Raw genomic sequence first — 27,695 nt, 5'->3', positions numbered from 1 at the left:
ATTAGGAAAATAATTTATTATTAAGACAATGAGAGCGTTGTCAAGAACTCATCTTGCTACACATTCAGTATACATAATCCTGCGTCGGTTACAGCTGTGTAAATGAAAATACAAAGTGAATAAATCAAATTTTCGCCTTTAGTATATATAGCCAACATTTTAACCAAGCGATGTTAATTTACATACAACTGTACTTCTCTTAACCAATAACGTGTTTCGGAATTAAAAATTTTGTGTTAGCTGACCAACAATATCTCCTTGCCCTGACCGCAAATCATTACACAAACACTTTCACCCTGTCTAAGTCTCAGGTATAGTGCGGGTAGAATCCCAAAATAGGCGGATCGTTTATCCTCCTCTATCTAGAGCAATGTCATTGTTACTATTTTGTCGCTCCGTCCCCTTCTTAAACAAGAGAAAATCCTCCGCAACCTCTTTAATGCTTATAATAAAGAGGCTGTTAACAAACATTATAAAGCTCGAGGATAAATCAATATGATAACAATAAGATTCTCTCACAGAGGTTCCCATAATAAATGGACAGCGTACCTCGTTACCACAGGCAACCAACTTTTCGGGAGAATCGAGCAATGGCAGTGCGCGGAGTCGGAGTATAGTTCCATTTGCAAACCATTCCACAAGCAAATTCATACCATTCTAATCGAGTCTAACCAATTTTAACAATATGAAACACTAAATTTGAAAGCTTTTTGCATTTATTTACAATTGCAGCCTAACTGAGGGCATTTAATATTTCATTAGTGAAATGCGCGGAGAAATATATTTGAAGTCTCTCTATGTGCTCCGGTGTCTCTCATTTGTCCATAGAGAATGTGATTGTGTGAATGGGGACTGATCCGAAACGTCGGCAGCTAACATGTGAACTGGTTATTGCAGTTTCTTGGTTTCATCCGTTCGTCTCTTAGCTCAGGAACCCACAAAATGGAGCATTCTGCCATAAAATGAAACAGGGATGTCATTTTGACGGAATTGAATCGGAAATATCCAGTTTCTCAGTCTTGAATCAATCAACTCCCTTGATTTTATGCTATGCCAAGTGATATATCGTGAAAATCATGCACAGTGAGTATATTGTGTACCTTGTTACGTGCGAATGTTTACCCGTGTTTTCAACGAGGATTATAATGTAACCATATATACACCAATTACTCTATCGCCTCTGTGATGTGACACACAGGGATATATGTATCATCGCACAGAGACATTTTTTCTATTTATTACGTTAGCTGCACTTTGTATGATTGCTTGATATTTTGTCACAAAAGGATTATTTTAAATGAAATTGAAAATAGTGCTCATAGCTATTTAATATAGGGCCCTATGTTTGCTTTAATAAAGTTTTCCTGATCATGCTCATCAAAGATCAATTATCATGTTGATGCCATTATCGATATAAAGTTAACAACATGGTTAACATGGTTAACTTGAATAATGAAGTGGTAAAATCATTTTTTTTCATACAATGCACTACAATGCCTCTTTTCCTTTACAATGTAGATCATAACTCTTTAAAAAAAGAATTGTTCACTTTGCTTTAGGATATTTTTATAGGCCTAGTCTATTACCTATAATGGCTATATACATGTCACTCATCCTACGAACGAGGTTATAATATAACCTGTAGGTAATTCCTGACACTATAATATGTAAACTGTCTTTAATACATGTATGATCACATTGGCAACATTTTTTCTTACTTTTTCAAATGTCATAACTAGAAATTTAATTCATATAGTATCAATTGATCATTATACAATACATTACTATCGTTAACCATTCATACCATTTTGTGTGGTACAGTATATCACAAATCTAATATATTCCAGATCCTGGCTTGTATGTTTTACTCTCCTGGCTTGTTTTACTCAGATCAGGAATGTTGAGACTTACAAATTATCATTTTCCTGCTCTCTTTTTACCTAGAATACCGGATTTTAGGCAAGAAAGGTGAGGGCACTTTCTCAGAAGTGCTCAAGTGCCAGCATATACAGGATGGAACGTACTATGCATGTAAGAAAATGAAACAAAACTACCAAAGGTAAGAGTACATCACAAAATCTCTTCTTTCTAAATGAAAAGTATCTAGTTGATAATATTTATTTTTTGTAATAGGTCTAATATGTTTCACAGAATATACCTGATAATGGAATTTGTTTCCTAAACTTTTCAACAACAACAAAATCCCCAAACAAACCATTTATACATGTACATAGTCTGTCAATTGTGCTATCAAATGATAGTAAGAATTAAATAACCATCATGTGTATGTATCTCATTTAGGAGACATTAAATGGTAAATAATTATAAATATAATTATAAAAGAATAAAAAGATAACATCATCATCAATACCTCATAATGGTTTTCACAAATTGATTTAGTCACCCCATGAAAAAATATGAATTATAAATTTCTATAATTCAAAATGAATTACTCAACAGAAAGGTTGAAATTGAAACCAAGCCAAAAGATAAGAAACATCACTAAACTTCGATTATTTCATTTATAAAAATGCTTATAATTCCTTATTTCATATTCTTCAGCCTTAGAATTGATCCATACAGTGTGTATTTACAGATAGCCTATACTGTACATTATGTTCTTTTTAATGACACCAGTGAAAAATCATATGATGCTGGGGTCTTCTTTTTGTTTTCTTATGTATAACCTACAAATGTGTGATACCATTGATAAAGATGGCTATTAATATTAACAGAGCTTCATAACATTTTTTCAACATTTATTTATTAAAAATAATTTTGTAACTCACCCGTTTCATATAACCCAATCTTTTATATCTGTAAATAATTATGTGATATTGTTTATAGCACATTTTGGAATAAAAGCACTGTGTGACAGGGGATGGTCAAATGAAGTATATTTTTTTATGTATTTCAGTTTGGAGCAAGTGAACAATCTGAGAGAAATTCAAGCCATGAAGAGATTAAGTCCTCATGCCAACATTCTAGAACTCAAAGAAGTAATCTTGTAAGTATTTCAGTTTTCTCGGGGTATAAAGGGCATCTATATAGCAAGGCTCCACACTTACTTTTTTTCTAGTGGCCCAGTCGGTCCACCAAAATCATCAACTTCATATTTTTGGTGGCCCTAAAACAATAGAAAACATTACAATTTATAAACACTTTAGGCCACCAAGTGTGGGCTTTTACAGAATTTTGGTGGCCCGACTCGCAATTTAGTTTGCCCTGGGCCACTGCTAATGTTGAGCCCTGTAATTTGGGACTTTCTATTTTATATTAAGTATAATGATTCATATTATGAAATCCAGTTTAATCTATATTTAATCTAGTTTAAACTAGTACACCAGATATTTATTTAAATCAAATTTAGATATTTATTTAAATTAAATTTAAATCCTTGGAGTTTTGAAAATGAAATTTTCGATGTGATCACTACTACCGTGGAGTTATTTGGGTTATTCATTTTTAAAGACCCAATTAATCCTTTTCATTCAGATTCTTGACTTTGCACAATTCTCAGTTGCCCCCCCCCCCCCACCGTTCCCTCTATGATTATCTCATGATTAAAAGTGATTGTGTGTTATTTTTTATTACTTTTATCACTCAGCATTTTCCTGGTAATAAAACCCCTAATTTGTGCTTCTCCGTTGCACCTGCAAAAATGGCTAAATGATAGAGCAATCGTGCATGTATGTAATTTCACGCTCATCGGATGTGTGAAGAGGATTGGAAAAATAAATGCACTACTATCCTATCATTCCTATGTTGCTTTTTACCAAGCGCCTCTCCTCGCACACTTCATATCATATTAGTATTGAATAAAGGTATTTTTTCACAATTTTGTTGTTTCCATGGAAATGGTGGTACCAAAGAGATTTTTTCCAGATTAATGGCTGTTTCCAATTGAGGCAAATTGAAGTATGAAGTATATATGTATCCAAGGGAATGGATTAATCGAACTCAAGGATTTCTTAAAGAGTGTTATGTCTGTCCATGTACATGTAATGTAGGCCTACAATGTACACACTTATTTACATCAAGCTGTGAGATTGAATATGTAACAGATTATTATGATATTGCCTTTATATCACACAAATCTTGATACATTTACGTGGTATTTCTAGAATGGAAGTTAAGAAATACATGTACATGTAAGACTACATCATTTGTGTATCAAACAGTGTATGCAGGATAAATATAATGAATAATGTAGACATTGTTATAATGCACTAAATTCAGTGGCAAATCCTACTAGTGGTATATATTTGCTGGACCAATATACATGTACCTCTTATTAAATGCTATTGATATTCATTTGTATGCCTCAGATACTATGGGAAAACTGACTCCTCTCCAATCAATTCTATTTTGTTATTTTGAATTTTGTTTTTATTTGGATTTGGTTTTGTTAGTGTGACTTAACTACTGCAGTATCATTCTTTTATTGTCCCCAATCATTTGGATAGGCCTGCTAGGCTATAAATAATACGGTTGGTTTGATGACCATTTGGTCATTATGAATAGCAAAGGTCTCACTAAAGGACTATACATGTATAATCAATATCGTAGGCAAGATATTTACTCTATTCATATATTGACAGTCAAAGGTCTGTGGTCACAATATATTTATTCATTTATTTATTTCGTCTTTATTTAACAAGGTAGCCCCATCAGTAGTTACAATACTGTTATACTAGGAGGCCCTGCATAAAAAATATACATGAAAAACATCCAAAGGTGATATTAAAGATCAGTACAAAATAATATGATATTGGATGCTACTTGTCAACAAGCAATAATAGAAAACAAATATTTACAACATAATTTATGATTACAATAAATGTTCATCTTTGGTTAAGTCTTTTTTATTGAGTGATTTAAATAATTGTATCATTCCTTCATGGTTACAATTAGAGAAGAAATAAAGATTGTCCTGGTTAAATCACTTTCATAAAATTCATGTACTTGTACATAACATGTACTTTCAGCCTTTGCCATGAATTGATGGGCTTATGCCTTAGACAACAATATAAGAAAACTTCATCTTTTAGTTTTTCATTCTGTTTCCCTTTCCTCTTAAACTAAGGGTTAAGTGTCACTTGAAACCTTGTTTAATTACCAATGCACTTCCATTTATAATTATGTTGTAACTATTATTCCCAAAGCATGATTTGACTTACTGGATGATGTGTTACTGCATGCATTTAAGAATTATACAAAAATGCATTTCTAAGTCACATTTAGCATCTGTGAAATGATCCTCTCTTTTGGTATTCTTTGATCAAGTATTCAAATACCAATACAACTTTCCCCTGTCAATTTTTCATCATCAACAGTGATAGAAAAACTGGAAACCTGTCATTAGTGTGTGAGCTTATGGACATGAACATCTATGAATTAATACGAGGTAAGTCAGTGGTACTTAAAGCTCCGTCTGAAGTAGAATGAATGAGAGTTTCTCTCGTTAATCCATGAATGATTAATCTATGATCAGGGGCATATAATCGGTAGCCAAGACACCATGGCACAGTAATTGTTATCAATATCTCATAGAAAGTAGAAAGTTAATGGTTATTGCATGTGGTGTATTGGAATTGAGAAAACATGTACCGCATTTAAGAGAAGAAAAGTACATTGTCTACATTAAGCACTCTAATATATTAAACTTAAAGAGAAACGATCATTTTAGGTATCAATGTCTTTCAGTCTTGACATAGAAACAATTGATACAGTGAATAAATCAAAAGGTTTATTTACAAAAATATCACATTTATGGGCAAGTTGGGGGAAAGGAATCAAAATAAGTTATGTTTATTTTACTAGATAAATAATTTTGCATAAATGTGTAGCTACAGCAACACTGAAAAATCAAATGAATAGTAAAGTAAACAAGGCTAATTAAAGTGATATAGAAGGTAATTTTTTTCCTTGCAATTTGGCACGTCAATTACATGTACCATATTTATCTTCAAAATAATGTCACCATCATTTTATTCATACTTAGTATAGCCCTATGAAGGTGTAAACATTGTTTTACATATATTCCTTTCCTTTTTTCAGGGAGAAGACACTACTTACCTCAAGAGAAAGTGAAAAACTACATCTACCAATTAATCAAGGCGTTAGAACATATGCACCGGTAAGTGATTTTTATACCAAAAAATCATTCATGCATATTGTTATAAGAATAGATTCAGCATAAGAAACTTAGACATTTCCTCCATTTCAGATTATTTTATGCATATCATGACAGCTTTTATGTTTTCACTCATGATTGCCTACTCCTGTCATCTGTAAATTTGTATTATGTACCAAATTATTAGCCAATGGATGATTTTTTTCTAATATTTCTGATGCAGCATGGTGAATATATGCATCGTCACCCAGATCTCAGTACAAAGTACTGCTCCAGCCTCCATGAACACACTTCATTTTGTGTTCACTCCTCAGCCAAATTTGATGTAAAATAGCAGAATTTTTAACTTTGTACCACATGATTTTCAGTTCTTGGAAAAGCCTCCTACCCATTAATTATAATATACACACCTATCAATATGATGAAAATTAATAGAAGAAGGCTTAGCAATGATTGAGATGGCTGTTTAGAATAAAGCAGTGGCCACAATTAACTTTCAAGGTCCCAGTAGCAAATACATCATATCCAGATTTATATTGCAATGAAATGACACTGATATTGAAACATGTATGTGTAACTACATGTACATGTATTAACTTTCTTACACTATGTATGGGAGATGAGATATATTTGAAATTGTGTGTATTCAATGGTATGGGTACCTACATGTACATGTATCCCACCGCTGCCACCAAAATTATGAAGTAAGGTAATAGAGCTGGCATTCAGCTGGATAATCCAGACATGTATTCATGACAAACCCCTACCCAAGAAGAAAGAGTTGGTATCCAATGTAGCAGCCTTCATTCTTTTGATATAAGCAATTGACAACAACTGGCGCCTTATTACTTTTCCGTCAAGTTTGTATCATAATCCTGTTTTAGGGTAATGGTTGTACATGCTGACCTACTCCTACTTTCAGCATTACTTGATGATTTTGCGGTAGTATTTATATTAAAATTTTGTTTATTGTAAAAAAAACTCAATCATTTTATTGTCTCATGATCTTTGATATTGAAAATAGTGTCCCAATTGTCTGTAGGGATAGGTGATAATTTCAAATTATTAAGTTGATTTTCTTGTTTGTTATTTCAGGAATGGAATATTTCACAGAGATGTAAAACCAGAGAATATTCTTATTAGGGTAAGTAACCTATTTTTGGTTTCCTCCTTTTCCCTACTATTTACTTACAAGATACTGTCAGGTTCTTATCAAATGTTATTTACCAGTAGTGTTGATCAAAATCTCTGGCTCTGAGGGTGGTTCTGCTTTGATATATCTCCTCAAGATTTTGAAACACCTGTAGTTTGATGACTTAAATTCTTTAAAAGCTGATATGCTGAATTAAGAAAAATGGTGTTATGATGAATGTACCTTCAAGTAATCTTATGACTCAATCCATCACATTTGAAAAATATTTCAGCATGTTTAGTCTGACTGTTATGCATAAACAAGGTAAACAGAGAGATGTGATGAGATTTTGCATTTTCACTCTTTATATCCTTGTAATTTTTTTGTGGATTGTATTACAATTATCATGTACATGTTAGACTTACCCCTAATTAGCACGAATACATTAAGTCATTGCTGGATGTGAGCAATGTCCCTGGGCAATTTGTTGTTCTAATTTGAATGATGATGCGTAGTGACTGATTAACATCAAATAACGCGTCCATGTAAAGAATGATCACCATGGCATCTATCCATAACTGTTTGATCTCTGACAGCATGCCACTGTTGAAATGAATTTTCACCTTGTCACTTTATGTTATGATCGATGTACCGGCATGATAAGAAAACTGCATTGGCTCGTTCGTCCTTCTAACCTAGCTATGAGTGAAAAGTGTCGACTCAATTTATGGCCTTTTATCGAATTAACTCGCAAAGGAAGACAACAAATTGCAAAAGCATGAATTAATCCAAGCATGAAACCAATCGATGGTAATCTAATTTGCTTTCAATGAAGTGACGTGTTCTACTCTCTGATATTAAAGTCAGGGTGTTCTCACAAATGGTTTCTTTGTAAATAGATTTGTATGTCAATGCATTGTACATTATGTTTATATACATGTATTACTGTGCCCATAGTAACATCTGAGAATTGTAAAACATGATGACCATTGTGTTACTTGAATGACATTTCTATGAATTTGTTTGTTAAATCTATTTATGATCAATGGAAACACAGAGTATTCCAATTTCTAGAAGAATTGTAATTATAATTTATTTATGCATCACTATGTTTATGCTAAACATCCTTGCTAATTGGATACAAAGATGGTTTTCAACTTTTTCTATTAATGATGATACAAATTTATGTAGAATCTGTTTGAAATTACTGTATAAGTTACAGGTCCTTTCATGTACAATGATGCATTTTCAATCAATTCAAATTATGTGTTTTGCATGATAAATTCTGTAAGTCCATACATGTATGTGTACAAATACAGTATTCTGAGAATATTTACATTGAAAGTTACCAGAAAAAAATTGGTACCTGGATGCTCTCTGCACAGAAAGGATTGAAGAAGCAGCATTATTTTGTGATAATATAGGCTTGCCTCTGTGATTCCTCTGCACTATTTTTGCAATACTTTTATATGTTGCATGTGGCATTTGCTGTTGAATTGCTTTTATTGTTTTAATTCCTTTCATTAGTATCATTAATAATGGTGATAATAGTAATCATTGATAATGGTGATAATAGTGATTATTATATACATGTAGTGCATGTACATATAGTGCATACATGTAGTGCATCTGTCAGATGTGGTTATGATTATCATATGATTATTACTGTTCATATTATAATAATATAACAATAATAATCATTGATTTTATTGTGGAAGTAATAGTGCTCTAGTTATCATTATCAATATCATTTATGATCATATAATATCACCATATTGCAAAAGTTTGTAAAGGTGTTTGCGTCAGTGAAATGAACAACATCACTCTGAGATTATATAAAACACCCCTCATACCTCACCTGTGAATTCGAATTAGATATGAATTAACATTATTCTTTTTTTTGTTGTTCTATTTATTAGGATGATCATTTAAAGTTAGCAGATTTTGGGTCATGTAGAAGTGTCTATTCTAAGCAGCCATTCACAGAGTATATCTCAACAAGATGGTAGGTACCCAAAATTTAAATTTTGTGGGTCTCGTTCATGCCCCACTATACATGTACCATTTTCAGAAGTACCATATTTATTCTATGCATTAAAATATCGTCTATCAGATAATTTCCTTTCCCAATGATTCCTCTCCTATCGAATATTCATGATAATCAGTCAGAATATTAATTTAATTCCTGATTGGTATTTTTGGATGTATTATCTTAAAGTCCGCTTTCATTTACACCCATTTCTCTCCTCCATTGATAAAAGAATCTTTGACATTTGGAATTAATCGTATAAAGTTTCTTTTGTAATGAACATTCATGATTGATAGCCATAACAAGTCGCTTCGTGAGTATTTTATGTTTCATAATGAATATTGATATTACAGGTATCGTGCTCCTGAGTGCTTACTCACCGATGGCTACTACTCGTATCAAATGGACATGTGGAGTGTAGGTTGTGTCTTCTTTGAAATACTCAGGTAGGTCTCCTAATCATGGATTATATGAGTAATTGTGTCCACAAGTGAATTGTTTTGGCTTAGACTTGTAGACTTTCATGTAAACTTTATGTGGATTATGATGTACAATGCTTTACCAATTGATGCAATTTATAGTATACCTGAAAAGTGCCTTAAAGTTCGTGTAATTCTTTTATTTACTGGTAGTTCTATATATCGATGTGAACATTTACTGTTCTAATTTAAATCTGTGGTGATTACATTGTGATATTTTACATGTCATATTATATTCCTGGCACAGTGTTGGTTTCTATATATATGCATATATATTTTGTCTTCATCCACATTTAGCCCCATTTTTCCTATCTATAGGAATGAAAAATTATATCTTCTACAGATACAGATCTTTGTTTTGTTGAGTCTTTACGGTCCTGATAATAATTTTTTTTTTAAATTTCCATTTCAGTTTACATCCGTTATTCCCTGGTGCCAATGAAGTCGATCAGATTGCCAAAATCCATGATGTGATGGGCACACCTGATGCTACTGTACTCAACAAATTTAGAAAGTAAGTACATTTACATTGTTGATGAAAAATTGACATTAAAAGTACTAGTAGTCTAAAGTAATCAATTACTCCTAGCCTCAAATGACTATTAAAGTACTAAGCTTATTTCCCATTAATATTGATTATTGTGATAATAATAGTTCCCCATTCAGAGTGAAAAAGGGGGTAGATTGAAGTGCGGCCAATGCCGGCCATAAATTCACCGTAAATGTCATTAGGTCTGAAACGAAACTGCATGACCTTTATTGACCCCACCTCTCGAGGTAGTGTTGGCAGTTCCTCTGACCAGCCTTTTCACAATGGAAATGCAAGCAGGGCCAAACCTTGACTTACTGAGCAATGTATCAGCCCACTTTGTTTAAGAACCATTTAATCAAAAGAAACTATTGGATTTGCCCATGTGCAGTTTGCTTAGCTCAAGACATTTGAGAACTATTCATTTGGGATAATACATATCTCTATATTAGTTTATTGATATCTGGTGATTATAGAATATCTCATTTTACGATATAGAAAAACCTTATAGTGCACTTGACTAAATTAGATTGCCTCTACCAAGAATGTATAGTCATCTTTTGATTGTCAAATATGGGACCCTTAAATAATCTGCTTAATTGTTGGGTAATAATAAAGTGCACATTTTAGCACAAATAAAGACTATTTTCCTTATTGCTTTAAATCATATTAAAACCTTCACCTTAAAATAAAATATAATTTAGCTGAAATGCAAAGTTACAAGTTGAGCCACTTGTATACACTGCTGTACCTTGGAATTAAAAAACAACCCTCATAAATTCTAGGGCTAGACTAATGTAATGTTAAGTTTATGATTAAAAAATGTGCAAAGTCCACATCATGTGGAAATTAATGGTTCTTTATAATTTTTCCTGTTATCATAATGTATTATGATAATATATAATTCACATAACTTCATTCATTGTGATACCTTTATTTCTGGAAATAATTTTCATAGTATGAAAAATACACAAGTAGCTTACATATAATGCAAATTCATTCTGGAAAATGTCACTAAGATAATTGTTTACGTATATACTACCAGGAGGTATGTAAACTTAGTTGGTAGGTCAGTGATACGAACAGGGGCAGTATGATTGGATTTTGATAGGGGGGACCTTAAGGTGAAACCATTCTTATGAATGAAATAATTGGGGTATATATATATATATTTCTGTGACCCCTCCTTGTCTTTTAATCCTTCTCTTTTAATTTTCTTTCTCATTTGATATTTTTGTCCTTGTAAATCAAAAACATGAAAAATATCATATTGACAGTTGTGCTCCCTTGCTGCCCATCCCGTGGCCCTTAGGCATTTCTACTAGTGCCCCTTTGTTGAGGTGCTTATCATACTAGGTCTCTCGGAAAAGCCTTAAAGCCAATAGTCATCTTTTTGCCTACTAACATTCATGCTTTCTTTGATTTCTGGTGAAATAACCACCTCTAAATTCTTTTCTTTCCTTGATTTTTACAGTAAAGCGAGAGGCATAAACTACAACTTCCCTTCCAAGAAGGGTACGGGTATAGAGAAGTTGTTACCCAATGCCACGAAGCAGACCCTAGAAATAATCAACAAACTTTGTACCTATGATCCAGATGAAAGGATAACGGCAAAGCAGGTTATCAGACATGCCTTCTTCAAAGATCTCAGGTAAGAGTAATTCCTTATTCAATTTGGCCAAAATTCACAAAGGTGTGTTCAATGATATCATGGTTTGTGAAAAATGATCAATCACAAGGATTTCTAATAATATATTTTGCTAAGGCTAAACTTTGGCTAATTCATTTGCCCCAATTTTTTTTTTTTTTCAAGTCAATAACCATTACAACAAGCATAAACAAAGTACCATTTATCCAAAATGTGCATTCATTATCTGTCTCTTTTCAGCGTAATATGTGCATATACATGTATGCCTGTTCAATATAGTGAAAATCAAGGGTAAATTTAGCTCACCTTTTTGAATTTAGCACAAAGGCATAATCAATTATAACATTCCACATATGGCTTGACATAGATCAATAATTTGACGTGAACAGATTTGATTTTTTTTATTAGGATCACTTAGCACAAATCAAATACATAAATGAATGATGATATCAATGAATAATAATATTAATGAATAATTGAAAGAATGACTCTAGTCATCAAAGAGAGGAATTCTACAAGATAGAATCAAACTTCTGTAAAAGAGTGGGGGGGGGGTACAGTTGGTCAGTAATGCAACACGAATACCTGTAAATAACAGGAAAAATATATATGACTTTTGAGACGGGATGTTATACTGCCATCTATGGCAGTTTCTAGTCCGTTGCCAAGTAGTAATATGTGATGAAATTCTTGTCTCTGCTTAAAAAACATCACAAACACTATTGTTCACATTTACAAGTTTCTGTTACACTGTTCATATTGACATAACAGCTGAGTCTGTGTCAATATTTACTATCTGTAGCTGTCCTCTGTGGTAGTATAGAATGGAGATGGAGATTTAGGATTGTGAAACATACTTGCATGCCTCAAGTATTTGCAGTCTTCCAAAGGCCTTGGCGAATATGTTCACTGGTACATTTAGATCTTGTTAACCTTTATTTAAGCTGAAAAACATACTGCTTAAGAAGATAACAATCATGAAAGACAAGGATCAATATTCCTGTGAGAAAGATAATTTAGTATGTTTTTTTTCTTATCTCCTTGTTGTTCTTGGATGTTACAAGTAGTAGTATTGTATTCTATCATGAGTAATGTCTATCAGATATGACACTCCTGGCATTTCACAGTTATAACCTATCCTTTAACACAAGTGTCATAGAGTCGCTTAAGAATTTTACTGAAAATAATCCTCTCAGATACCCATTTAAGTCACCTGGGTTGATTGTGGCAACTATAAATTAGTGCTGCAGCAGGACTTGACTTGGCTGTGACACATTTATTTCCCTTTATATCACTATCTTTATATCATCTATCCAGTCTTTTTTACCCTATAAATCTCATTCTATCAGTACAGTATTTTGTCCATTCTTCTTTAATTCAATGTTCCTCTATAAGCAGAATGAAGGTAAAGCATTTTTCACATATTAAAATTTGTCTTGAAGAACATAATTTTTGAATGAAAAGTAAAAATATCACTGACATGTCCCTTCCAATAGATTTTGAATTTCTTCATTTTTTTGTGGTAAAACTAGCATACCCCCCAACAAAGTTACATTGGCTTCTACTTATGTTTGGAAAAGCCATCTCATGTTCTTGGATATTCTTCAATTGGGGAAAAAGGGAGAAAAAAGTTGGCCTGATTAAGGACACCAATGCATTTTTCGAGTTGTGAATACAAATTGTTAGCAATTCCATTGAATGCATTCGCCATGGAAATGGTTGTTTTTTTCACACTGTGTATTCTATCTCAATTAGTTCCTATAATGACAAATAATTACAGACATTGTCTGACCACTGGAAGGGTTTTTATTGAGCCTCATCAGTTGCTTCTCCAAAGCACACAATTAGTCCTGTTTATGACATGACCTTTAGCATCATGGGTGATTCCAGTTTCGTCTCTGTCAGCTATCTACCAAATATTCTTTTGTTAGAAGACGGGCGTGAAGAAGCAGGGGTGTTTCGATGTTCTATTCATGCAGATCTATTTGTGTTCTTCTAAGATAGCGTGGCTGTTGGCAAGAAGTATTGCTCCAAGGGGGCTGTCGCGGAGCAATCAAAAATGTCAAGAAACTGCTGTTCCTAACAGTTTGTAGATTTAGTGTCATTTTCAGAGTATGGACATTTTTGAAGTAGAGAAACTACAAGAGAAGTTCTAATATCATTTTGGAGTGTGGAGCTGCAGGAGAACTTGGAAGAATAATTGGATTGCATTTATTGCTATTAAATGATTGAACTTTAATTTTATTCTTAAAGTTGGAACATGTTGGAAAAGTAATGAAACTATCAAAAGTCTTGAAATACTCATGTACTTATTGAATTATCTTGGGATGAATAGTCATAAACTTTGATATATTTTTACATGCGTGAACTTTTTTCAAGACCTGCAAGATTACTTGAGTCAACTGTCACTGGAAAAAAATCATCTCATCACTTTAAATTGATTTCTTGAGCATGTGACAGAATTGTACTTTGATGGACATTTAAAAGTGAACTAGAGGAGAAGACATGTACATTGATTCTTCTAGTACTTTTCAAAAGATTTAATATCTTGCTCGTGAATACAGTTATGAAAATAGAGATGTATATTATCCTCTTGGCTGAGTGATAGTGTATTATAGGTGCAGTATTTCCGGCAAAGTCATATTGTGTAGATGGCTCGTGATGACTCGTGATGAGCCTCACATTCTGACTTATTATTTAAGGTAAGAAAATCTTCTCTTGAATGTGTAATTTCATATGATTTTTAGGATTCAATGAATGGTAAGTGGTAGTATACAGCAGGTTAAATAGATTATGAGATCTACATCAAAGAATAATGACATTGCACCCCCTCGTAAAATATAGTATCTGAAGCTTTCTTTAAAAGTTAAGGCCTTAAACAAGACTTAATATGCAGTCAATAATAAAACTTTATAAAAGCCAAGTTTGGTCAATAAATTCTTTAATGCACTCATAAAATTTAAGAGCAAACTTGCTAGATCTATATTTTCTCACAACATTTAAAACATGATTTATCATATTCATGGCACAGGTATATTTTTGTTGATTTAACCTACAAATCTATATCATGAATATGATGCAACCTTGTGAAAGTAAATTGTGCCATTTTTGTTTCTATATCAGGGGAATACATGTTTGTAAAGACAATTTAGAAATTTTCAGATTTCCTAAGTCCTAACGTACTTGACTTGCTCTTATGTACCATGATGAAATAGATATTATAAAGAAAAATCATATTTCTATATGTAAATTGTCCAAGGAACTTTCAATTTATTTAAATCTCTTAGCCCCCTTGTAAATTTATTATTTGAGGAATAATTTTTCATATAATTATCAAGAATGACAGACTACTTAAGTACCACTGTTTTGCAATTAAACCAAAATTACATCTATTTTTTTTATTCTATTTTCTTCTACAAAAAGTCCACTAATGTCTGAACTGCCACACTCAAGTTTATGAAAAATATTCCCCCTATTCGTTACTATTATCCTGGTAACAACATTCTGTTGGGTGCCATTGCATTAAATTTGTTTCAATATCACAATTGCAGTAACTGCTACTGTTACTGTTACTGCTACTGTAAATGTTGAAGTTTAATGGATTGATGGCAAATTTGTCATAAAAATCTGTATTTGTTCTTCATAACAAATTGGAACCTTGATCCCACTGCTGCCACCAATAATGCTGTAGCCAAGCAGTCTATGTCACATGAGTAAATATAGAGTCTAGGGATTGATTTCTGGCATAGCACTCATTTGTTCTTGAGTAAAGTTATTTATCTACATTATTAATGAAATTGCTATAAGCATTATAGCACTGATGCTTTTGTGTGAAGTTAGCCTATTTTACCTACATCCATCTTTTAATGCTATAGGCATTATAATATAGCACTCTTGCTTTTGAGTGAAGTTGTTTGATCTAAATTGCTCTTTTACCTACATCATATTAATGAAAATGCTATAAGCATTATCATATCATTTAAAGTATGCCTTTTGACTAGTTTTCTATTCAGATGCATTCTAGTCTCCTGTTATATATAAAGATGTATGTAAAAAAAAATTAGGGGGGGGGGTAGACATACAATTATAACAAGAAATTAAATAATTTGATGTTTTATACTATAGGTTTCATGAAAATTATTGGTTGTGGCCAATTTGAAAATAAATTAATAAAGCATAAACTTTGGACAAAGAAAACAGCTATATCTACAGAGCAATTTAGGATTTTTAGGTAGGTCAAATCAAGGATTTTCATTAACACTTTAGAGAAACATGCTTTTATCGTAAAACTTTAATAATTATCCATGTACTTGTAATATACTTGATAATATATAGATCTGTCATTTCTAAGGGTAATGGAAATAATAATTTTTTTATGGAATACCCTAAGTTCCCTATAACTATACAAGATCAAATGGCTTGTGATGTTTTTTTTGCATTCTTATCATTAAAGAAATTTATCTCGGCACCCTTTCATTTTTTTCCTTGTTTTTTTCTTCCTAATTCTGGATCTTTTCATGACTTTCTGTTGTACAATGTACACGTCACTTGTAATCTTTCCTCTCACCGGTAAAGAGCAAGAACAGTTAATATACAACTAAAATCTTAGTGAACATGTGCCACTGATATGATTATGCAGAGGTGTGATTTAAAGATAATCAAGTGCCCCTCTTCACTGTTGAGAAAAGTCAATCAATGTTCTCTCATAAGTAATGATGAAGTTCTTTTTCAGATACTACATTTACATACATTCACTATATAAGAGCAGTCAAACATTATAAATGATTTGTAATTGAATTCTGATAATACAAGATTGTATTTATAAACTTTATGCTATTATCAAGAGATTATTAGATTAAATTTTGTATTGATAACCAATTTGATAATTCAAAGCTTATTTCTGATAATAAAACTATTACCCTACTTATGTTTATTTGATATTAATAAGATGTTTGTTTGCCTTGCGTGCTAATGACTGTCAGATTACTTATTAAGTGGCTTAAATAGGGGAATGTAAGCACTTAACTCAACTCAAGCGAATGCTTGTTTGTGATTACAGGTCTATGGAAGATGGGTAAATAAAGTGAAGACTTGGTCAAATTAACTCATGTTAATCAGTTTTTAGAAAGACTTAATAATAATAATTTAAGCTTATTTTCCATCTTATGAACTTCGCTGATACCAAAGTCATGCACTTCAATTTGGGAAGAAGTCTGAATCTGCTGTTGTGATAGGAGACAGTATTAGGCTCAATTTTGGCATGTGGTATAAAGAGATATAATTGATTGATATTTACTAGTGATTGTAATTTCTGTACTTGTTTAAAGCTAGACTTGCAGTAATGCTTACAAGTAGTTGTACAGGTTACTGTAATTTTATGTTATAGTGCTCTGATCTGGATGGTGTTTTTTTCAAAATTTTCAGAAAAATACTTCAGTATTCTTCCTTTTGCTCACTTGCAAGCTTAAATGATATATGCAGTTTACACATTGTTAATTGCAATTGTCCCGTAGCTCCAGTTGCCCCCCCCAGTTTCATGATTTGATCTTGATCTTAGTTGATTACATGGCAAACAGAGAAAGGATTTGAATAATGCATTGGAGTGCAAATTTGTTATGTTATACACCATAACTGTTGTGTTATGTTATGGCATGTGTCTTTGGTCTTGATGAAGATATCTGATAAACACTTTTTCAAGAGATGAAAGAAAACTGAAACATATAATTTTATCTGTATATTCCAACAGGGATGCAGACAAGAGAAAACAGCATGCGGAGAAGAAGAAGATGTCACTCGGTGACCAGGGGTCAGTCATATCAGAAGACACTGCTAAGGAGAGTCATGTGGAGGGCAAAGATGGTGACAATGAAAACCACAAATCCCTTAGAAAAGCAAAGGTAAGGAAAATTTCTTTTAAGATCTTGGGTATTATGAACCGGCATTCTTCTAGAATCTAACACTACTGAGAAGTCACATGATGTTGATGATGATTAAGGGATCTTGTGAGACATCAATATTAGATTCACCTGGGTTTTAATGGTATATTTTCCAAATTGTGTCATGAATTGTTCAGAGAATCAACTTCTCATATTCATATCAATTGTCCTTTTTTAGCATGATTTTAAAAGTTAGAAGTTATCAGTAATCAAGTTTCAAGTCTATTTATTGGATTTTGATGATATCACAAGAAATGCTACCATGAGATTGGTTGATGACACTTTATCATTGCCATTGTATTGATTCATAAATGAAGATTAAGTTCCCCCTTCTTGGTATAGGCCAGCACTTCAACTTGAAATCAAAGAGATAATTATCGGACTATGAGCATTGTCTCATGACACCTTTGGATTTCAAGTGACATGCACTGTATCATACAGCATTTGTCTTCTGTATGAAGGTTACAAAATCATTGATAAATAAGATCAACTTTGATTTGATATGTTGAAATATCATGATACCTATAGATGTATTCTTGGAATCAATGATTACAATTTGAGAGGACATGGGCAAGTAGAGACTTGACATTTTGATTATTTTACCACTATGAAATTGGTATTCATATATAAGACATACCACAAAAAGTGTAATTTCTGTGAAGCAAAATCATTTTTTGCAACATTCTTCTCAGAAAAAATCTGAAAAACTTGGCCCTCAAAGAGTAAAGAAGATTCACAAGGTGAGAGAGTGTGTATGTGTTGGGGCTTGTAGTATATAGATGGTTGCAATGAACAATTCTGATTTTCAATATCCTTTCATGGTCTCTATTATATAAAACATTTAATGTGGTCAAGTAAATTTGGACAAAATGTGGCAATTTAGGGAGATTCTCATGAGCCCAAAGTTCTGCTTTCTTTAGACAAGTTTTCACAAACTGTTCATTTTAAATTGCTCAGACCTATTTCACTTTGATTGAGAGAAACCGAGCATATCTATATTAAGTGCTCTTAGAATGGGTCAATTTTGAACACTTGCTTGCATGAGAAGTAATTCATTTGATCGACCATATCTGCCTATAATCGTTTATCCTCTGAAATATACCCCCAATGACACAAAATGTGAGAAAATTACAAAAATTAAATATATGAGTAATTTGTGCAGTCAGCGTAACAGACAAATAGCATACCGGTAAATTCATTTAGAATTGGAGATAACAAATTTTTGCAAGTTTGGACTTCATTTTTTTGTTATTATCATCTGCTAAGCATATTGTATTATTGGCCATTTTGCTTTTCTATGGCTTATATGTTGGTATTGAATGTGTTTGGTGTGCTGTGTTGGGATGACATGGTGAATTTACAGTGCATTGCTATCACTTGCATAGAACGACTATCTGAGTCTTTTAGCAAACATAACTTGTCCTAAATGGACATTTAAATGTACAAGTCTAATTTTATGATTGGCAATTATGGCGAAGTGACAAAAATTCTTGGGAATCTATCTTAGAGCTTTCTGCACCTGGCATTAGGGTGATGTTTTTATGGTTTCTGTCTGTCTTTTATGGCGTTCAATTTGCTTGGGCTATCCCGAGCTTTCATCCTTAAATGCGTTGATTCTTGACTTTGATGTAGATGTACATTGCATATCAAGCATTCACACTGATGTTTAAATCTGGTTTGAAAAAAAATGAAGAGGTCAAGGTTTCTTGATACAATATATCCATCCCATACATAGAGCTCACAACATTGGAGGTACATCACTCCAACTGGTTTTCCTAAAATGCTTGAATTTTTAAATTCATAAATATAGCTTTCAGATTAACAATTTACAAGTCTACTTGTTCTTTCAAACAAGTACAGCATGGGAAATAATTGTGTATACCCAAAGCTGCTTGTGAAGAAAGGCTTTGATCAATAGGCACCATCTTTTCTTTTTAAGTGCATACTGGTCCATTTCAATGAAATAATCATAATCATTGTCATTATTTTGTTATATCTCATCTGACAGATTTTCCTAAATTGCATTAGCTTTTCATTATTGGTATTGCCTAGTATCATTGATATGTTTATTGCTCGTATCCATTGCTCAATGTGAACTTTGTTTTTTTCATTCAACAGAGGAAAAGTAAGCTTCATGAAAGTGAGAACTTTACCAGCACCTTACTGCCCAAGGTTCAAAACAGCAAGGTCAGTCACAGTATCAGTAACTATCCAACGCAGACGTTCGGAACAACCAGCTTTCCCAAGCTACACACCAACAACAGACACCAACAGAGTATGCTGCCTAGTATAGCCAATACACACTACAATAAACATCATCATACAACAAAGGTATGTTTTCAATTCCGTGTTCTGTCCTTCCTTGTTCTTAGTCTATGAAACCTGGATGTGGTCTTGTGTCATTTACAAATTTGATTTCGAAAGAAATTGCATTTATTGATATTCTCCTGAAACAGATCTTACATGGAGGGAATTTTTTTTAAAGCAATTATTTGCAAGGCATGGGGGGGGGGGTTCTGTTCTAAAATGGATCACTACTTATAAAGGTGATATACTAATATTTCTGGAAAAAAATGAATTGAAGGTAATAAGACCCTACTTCTCTTTCTTTCACAGGCATTTCAACCTGCAGCATCAAAGAATGTATATGGACACTTTCAGCTGCCATCAATACAAAAGAGCAAGGAAGCTCAGTTCTGATCAAGTGTAATACTCAAGAGCTACAGACTCTTCACCAAAACAAACAGTACAAAGTGCCTTTCCTTAGCAATTGTGTTGCATACAATGATTTTGATATCAAGATCATATGGAAAGGTGTGGATTTGCTGCCTATTGCGCATGATTTTGGCAGATGAGGAAGAACTAGTATATCATTTGTGCTGTGGGATCAAATAGATATAAATGTGATCCAACATGATGGAATGACACTAGCCCATCCCACCGCTGCCACAAGGATATTCTGTCTCTGCCACCAATTTAGAAGATGGGTGTAGGAAGTGAAAATTGGACATAAGGTGCAGTGAGGTGCTATGCTCCAGCAGGGAAGAATGATCATATTCAGCTGCTGCCACCATCATATCCTACAAGGATTGCCATTTCAGAAGATGCATGTAGCAAGTGAATATTGGACAGTAGGTGCAGTGAGCTGCTTCGCTCCAGCAGGATGGATCATATCCCACTGCTGCCATACAATATCCTACTGTTGCCACCATTTTGGAAAGTGTGTGTATGAAATATTGGACAGTAGTTGATGTGAGCTGTTTTGCTACAACAGGGAGGAATGAATGATCATATCCAACTGCTGCCACCAGATTATACTTCTGCTACTACCATGTTGGAAGAAACATTGTATAATGGTTTTTTCCCACTGCTGCCACCATGTTGAAGAAAGGTAGTAGACATGGGATAGTATGCATCATGTTGACAAAAATCATGAACAAAGTCATCAACCTACCTCATGGAGATGAAGCCCCCTAGGATTCAATGTCACCCCCATTTCGATTCGAAAGGACTTTAGCCATTGTTGTTAGTCTTGAAGATGTTTCTGTTGATAAATCTATGTTAATGGAGATATCATTTTCCATCAATGAATCTCAAAGAAAAATGAGGGATTTAAATTAAGATAGGCAAAATGCTCTCTTATTTTTAATGGGGAGTGTTAGAATTCCTTTTTTTTTTAAATCAACCGTCCACATGGGAACAATACATTCTGATTGCAGTATAATCGTGATAAATCTTTCTTGAGAGAGTGAATATCCATTACTGAAGATAAGGTGCAGTTATGTTTTGCCCCAGTTATGATCATGAAGCAGGTTATGATGAAACACATCATAGTGTAAAAAGACAAGAGAAAATGCCACATTTCCATTTTATTAATCTCAATATCAGTAGATACCTGACAGAGTTTACAAAGTGAATTCAGTAGCCCCTGTAGTGATAGTCGCATATAAACAAAATTTCTGGTACCAAAGGCAAACAGGTGATGTTTGCTTCATTTGTAGAGTTTTGACAATGCAGAACAAAGTCATTGGATAAGGGAAGGGAAGAGCATGTTTTAAACTGGTTGAAAATTGCCAAAATATGCGAGCATAGTTTAAAATAAACACCTCCCCACAGCCCTTCGCCTAAACTAATGTGAACTATAGAGCCATTTAGTGTCCTAACTGATATCAATTTTCATACTTTTTATTTCCGACTTTATGTCTAATCCACAATTTAAAAAAAATCATTATAAGGAATTGAATGAAACAAAAATGGTGGAAGATATTTTCACAGTTCTATTTTATTTAATATCCAATAAGAAAAGACAAAATACTAAAACATTACAATTTCTGTACCAAAGCATTACATTCCGTCCATTACACTAGTACCTATGAACAAGTTTTTAAATTGAATTTGGGCAGAAATGATCACAGGAGATTTATTTTTACATTACATTGAATCTGTTAACCTTATTTGAAATCATACTGCATGAATAATTTGTTCTTTCTATTTTATCTTTATTTGAGGACTCATTCATACTTTTAATGAAAACATTTTAAAAAAAATACACTGATACGAATTATAAATCCAAAACATTGAATGAATGATAGGGCTATGTTTGAATGGGTTGGACACATCAGACAGGTTGAAATAATGACCTTTACATTTCCATACACCTACTGTAGTAATACTTTATATGTATGAGCATACACAGCAGTAAATAAGAATTATTATGAATATTAGTTAGCCCTTAAGAGAACATATGCCTATTTCACATATTTTCTAATTTTTTTTTTTTTTTACAAATTTACTCTTTCAAACAATATTTTGAAGAAGTCTTCTCTCTCAAGTCTAGAGAACTTCTTGACTGCAACACAAACATTCGCAATCAGTTCGAAATTTGAAATGTCTGGTAATTCATTTGATCAAAAAGCACATGTAACAATGATTTCTATTGGCAATTCCAAGGTCAGCGATTTATTTCTACATGTAATTTTGAAGTATGTGATCCAGTGCTTCACAACACAGAGCTTAGCAATTAATGGTAAGGCTAATTTTACGATTGATTGCATTGAACTTTACATGCAATCAATTTTACAAAATCAATTGTACGATAGTGAATGTACAATAAATTGCTAAGCATTTTGTCACAGGCCTCAAATCTTTTTTTATATGTATATTGAACACATTTTTTCACAAAATATTTTAATCATTGAAAACGAAATGAAGCAGCTGCTGATTATGTTGTCAAAGGAAGTTGGTATTTTCATATTTTTGTGGGGTTTATTGATTGTAGAATGTTCCCCAATCCACAGTGCGTCCCCCAAAAAACGAAACCGAGATTTATAGATGATTTATCATAACTTAATCACAAATAAAATAGACAAATGACCTACCATTGTAAAGCTTAGAATCTCCCCTTTCATCTGAAATTATTTAGATTATTTCTCATTTACGCATGAGTGAGCAAAAACAATTTGAAGAGGGGATAACAAAAAGTCACTTGGCGGGCTGTATCTGGGTTTCAAAAAGAAAACCACATTTTCAAAAAGTTCAATATCTGCTCTTTAATGTGATACCTCAATTACAGAAAATGGTCAAGAAATAACAAAGTTCTGGTTATTTGAAATAAGGCTTAAATTCCAATAATTTCATAAAGTGAAGAGGTTTTACAAGCTATATAGCATTCAGACTCACTCGACACTCCGTTTTGTTGACGATCAGCCATGCATTAAGTTTTTGTTGACTGTGCGATAGCTTCTGTGGGAAACCGGTGACAACAGTTTATTTAATGATATTATGGAAATACAAGCATTGTTTCGAGGGAACAGAAATTTTTTACTTCTTGACCATTTTCTGCGATTAAGGTATCAAATAAAAGATCAGATATTGAACATTCTAAGCATGTGGTTTTCTTTTTGAAATTCATTTACCCCCGCCAAATGAGTTTTGTTATCCTTTTTTCAAATTGTTTTTGCTCACTCATGTGTGAATAAGGAATAATCTAAGTAATTTCAGATGAAAGAGGAGATTCTAAGCTTTACATTAGTAGGTCATTTGTCTATTGTATTTATTATTAAGTTATGATAAATCATCAATAAATCTCGGTTTTGTTTTTTGTAGGACGCACTGTATATATGTTCTTGCCTGAAATTACAAATATTTGTTTTGTAAATAGACAGTATACATGTATATGCATTTGTAAGTGACATCATGATAAGGACATTTTTAACCTGTAAAAAAAGAATGATACTGAATGTGTGTGTATTATGATTACGTGAACAAGATTTTTTTTAACCTGATATATATTTTAGTTTTTATCCAAGTGGATCAAAGATGAATGTTATATTTGTAAACAAATCAAATTAAATTTTGATGCTGCCATTCTTTTACCCTCTCGCAGTCAAAGTCTAGTAAGAGTATTGTACCTGTCCATCTATACATCACCAAAATGATGTCCATGCAATATCTCCAATAGCTTTTAATAATTTTTTGGGTTGTATAAAAGGTAGACCACATGTAAATTCTGAAAAATTACTCCAAGCAAAAGCACCTATGTGCACCCATGGATAAATCACATATTCTTACAGTAAATTTAATTTTCCTTAAGGATTTGACAATCAACAGTGTTGATTAATGATAATTAGTTATTTTTGTTCATATAGGTTAGTGTAAAAACAAAATGTTTATTTCCTGAACATTGGTATGAGATTCAGTCATCTATTATGAATGGTGAATATTAATACATAATCCTTTAATAAAGAATTCCCTAAGGCAACCAAGATGAACTAATAAGAATAAGAACATGTGCACTAAATTATGATAAATCATTGTTGTATAGTCTAATTTACTTTTGTTTTGTCCTCTTCCTCATATTTGAACAAAAAATATGCATATTCATAAACACATGTCAAAGACACATTCATATAACACACCCAAAATTTACAGGCTTATTATCGTAATAATGAATTTATCTTTGTTCAAGATTGATTTTAGATAACCTCTGTTGGGATTATGTCTTATATTGTACAATGAAGTAATGACCTTGTTTCATGAAATGAACATTTTTTAAATTAGCTGAAATTAACCCTAAGCTAGATTGTAACAATGACAACTTTTAATAATAGTTCAACTTATTTATGAAACAAGGCCAAGTCTTTTTCTGGACAGAGTGTGAACTTGATAAGATGGTGCCTTTAATTAAGTTATTGAACAGCATATTTTTTTAGTGAGATTATATAGTTGCATGAATTCCAAACAAATGTTTCAAATTGTTTAGTAATATTTGGAACAAAAATATAAATGATTGGTGATACTCTTTGGATCAATTGATTTTGGTGAAAAATTTCTTTAATTTATTTTGCTGAGAGAACAAACATTCCATTTTAGCCTTTTTTAATGATTAACTTATTGATCAATATACATTTAATCTAATGTATACATATACATGATATATTTAAAATGATTTAGTTATTTAAGTTTATAAAATGAATGAAGTTTGTTATATCTGTAATAATGATGAACAGACATGAACATGTATGTACAGTAATGTCCAGTAAAAGTACTTACATTTATCTATGGGACCCATTTCCCTCCAACCATCAAAAGTAGAGTTTATTTCATGATGAATAGAAACATTACAAAAGTAATATTCATTACACGAAGCCTCATACCTCTTCTCTTTTTAAAACATAGGTACAATTATTGAAACAAACTGATTTTTATCTTAGATTTAAGGTAATAATTGATAAAGAGAAACAGTTTCATCATGGGCCCGTATGGGCTGCCACATTAATGAAATTCTGGATCTGCCATTGGTTTCCACATCAATCGGTGTTCACATAATGAGGCATCGTTATTCTTCTCTATGGGCAAAGGCATCCTCGACCATTCTTTTATACATTACAGTGTGTATGTAAAGGTCAAGTCCACCCCAGAAAAATGTTGCTTTAAAATCAATACAGAAAAATCAAAGAAAATTTCATCAAAGTTGGATGTAAAATAAGAGAGTTATGGCATTTGAAAGTTTCACTTATTTTTAACAAAACAGTTATATGCACTACTCGGTAATATGCATATTAGAGAGTCGATGTCATTCACTCCTCATTTATTTATTTTTTTTTTTTTTGGATTATACCATATTTCAATTTTGATAACCAACTTTACTGAACCACAAAATGTTAAAACAATGGTGATTCAACTTGTTCAGAGAGGAATAAATCTGTTTCACCTGACAATGAGAAAAAGGAAATATTTAATATTTGATAATCTTAATGAAATACAAAAGAAATAGCGAGTGGGTGACATCATCATTCCCCTCATTTGCATATCGACCAGGATTTTGATGATATTTTCAGTGTTATGCCTGTTGAATTTTTCTCCCGTTATTCAAATCAACTTTTTGTTGGGGTGGATTTGTCCTTCAACAATCCCTGAAAAGGTGGATTAAACATCTTTGGTCATATCATATTACATTAACCAGAAATGTGGGTTATGTCTTATTAGGCCAGTTTCATAGTATATTCAGAGTTTGTTTGTACCCGAATTGCAGTACCACAATCAATAAGCCTATTAGTCATTAATATTTTGATATTCAGAATGAAATCTACATTAAACATGTGCTGGCTGGCAGGATAAGGCGTGTGTGCCAATCCTAGCAACAACAATTCGTGCACCTATTTTTCTGGCTATTTTATGAAATATTTTGTTACTAATGAAAGTTTACTGGGTACTTGAATTTTGATATGTTATGAAATTGGCCTAGTTTTTTTCACCAGGAAATACTACCAAGAGAGATGCAGATGTTGTCAAGCATATCATATTATTTGCTGTATTCACAAATTAATTTATATAATATTCAGGAATTATTATGCATAATTTGTGTATATTTGTTCAAAAGAACAATAAAAACAATGAAAAGATAAAATAAATGTACTTTTTGTAATTCCTTGTCTTTTGGGTGTATTGACTTGTTTGTTATTATAGTATTTGGTTTGATAGGCCGACCTGGGTTCTGTTTCCTAAAGACTTGTCAGTTGTTATAGTAACAAATGCACAATTAAAATAGGCCAATCAGATTGGTTATTACAACAAGTTTTGTGAAAAGGAGCCCGGGGCGCTGTTTTCTGAAAGTTGTCAAGTATTGACTGTCAGTTTTCACATTATCATTGAAGTCTGGTTTTGATTGGCCGAGACGCACTGTTATCTGACTATTTCTATGATAACTCGAGAAAATGACAATTGGTTGATGCTAACAAGTATCGTGTATCAGTACCCTGATCTCAGTTTTCCTTTAGGAGATTGGGGTGGGGTAAAGCAAGAGGAAACTTATTCTTATCAAGAATTTAGTGATCTCGAATAGTAATTAAGAAAGTGACTAATATCACCGTTATATAAACAGGACCACATATTCAAACCTCACTTTGCACCAGCGCTTGATATATTTTATCACCTTTACACCCATGTATAGTATAGCAATATGTTCATTTCCCGATCAAGGTGAAGTCCTTATGAACGGTGACGTGTCAACAAGAGCAAGCAATTATTTGACCGGGGGGCTGATAATCATTGCCAAAATATCAACCTCACAGTTTTTAATTTCGAGTGAGCAAAGCGAGCGAACATTTTTTCAACTATTATTTAGCCTTTTTACATGATGTGAAACGTGCAAAAATTATACATTCGGTCATAAAATTACCAATACACGAGGATATTTGGGCACCTCGCAGTCCTCGTTGCCCTGCATTTTGCAGCCCACCCCCCTTACACGTTGTATAGGTCTGGCAGTGGCACTGAAGATGGGAAAGGTTACCCAGGGGGTGCCC

At 32.7% G+C, this 27,695-nt stretch overlaps 1 protein-coding gene across 2 annotated transcripts; it reads left to right on the top strand.

Moving 5' to 3' along the window:
• The first annotated feature begins 585 nt into the window (after nucleotides 1-585).
• LOC129265411 (MAPK/MAK/MRK overlapping kinase-like) lies at nucleotides 586-23,196 on the top strand. 2 transcript variants are annotated; one of them, XM_064102181.1, is made up of 14 exons: nucleotides 798-1,083; nucleotides 1,945-2,059; nucleotides 2,918-3,007; nucleotides 5,337-5,407; nucleotides 6,061-6,139; nucleotides 7,232-7,280; nucleotides 9,188-9,273; nucleotides 9,651-9,743; nucleotides 10,189-10,290; nucleotides 11,780-11,956; nucleotides 17,700-17,850; nucleotides 18,582-18,629; nucleotides 20,008-20,220; nucleotides 20,506-23,196. In XM_064102181.1, the coding sequence occupies exons 1-14, from the start codon at nucleotides 1,077-1,079 to the stop codon at nucleotides 20,587-20,589; spliced, it is 1,365 nt and encodes a 454-aa protein (XP_063958251.1). In that variant the 5' UTR covers nucleotides 798-1,076; the 3' UTR covers nucleotides 20,590-23,196. The 2 variants fall into 2 exon arrangements, with proteins under 2 accessions (XP_063958252.1, XP_063958251.1); XM_064102182.1 differs by lacking the exon at nucleotides 18,582-18,629 and having other exon boundaries at nucleotides 586-1,083; nucleotides 20,506-23,123.
• Nucleotides 23,197-27,695: the final 4,499 nt, after the last annotated feature.

This window comes from Lytechinus pictus, chromosome 7 (assembly GCF_037042905.1).
Source record: "Lytechinus pictus isolate F3 Inbred chromosome 7, Lp3.0, whole genome shotgun sequence".
Classification (NCBI taxonomy): Eukaryota; Metazoa; Echinodermata; class Echinoidea; order Temnopleuroida; family Toxopneustidae; genus Lytechinus; species Lytechinus pictus.
This window is presented reverse-complemented; position numbering and strand designations above follow the sequence as displayed.

What these genes read in the sequence shown, in the direction of transcription:
- LOC129265411 (XM_064102181.1), top strand. An exon ending in GCCTTCTTCAAAGATCTCAG is followed by an intron (nt 11,957 to 17,699) that starts GTAAGAGTAATT and finishes ATATTCCAACAG; the next exon opens with GGATGCAGACAAGAGAAAAC. An exon ending in GAGTAAAGAAGATTCACAAG is followed by an intron (nt 18,630 to 20,007) that starts GTGAGAGAGTGT and finishes TTCATTCAACAG; the next exon opens with AGGAAAAGTAAGCTTCATGA.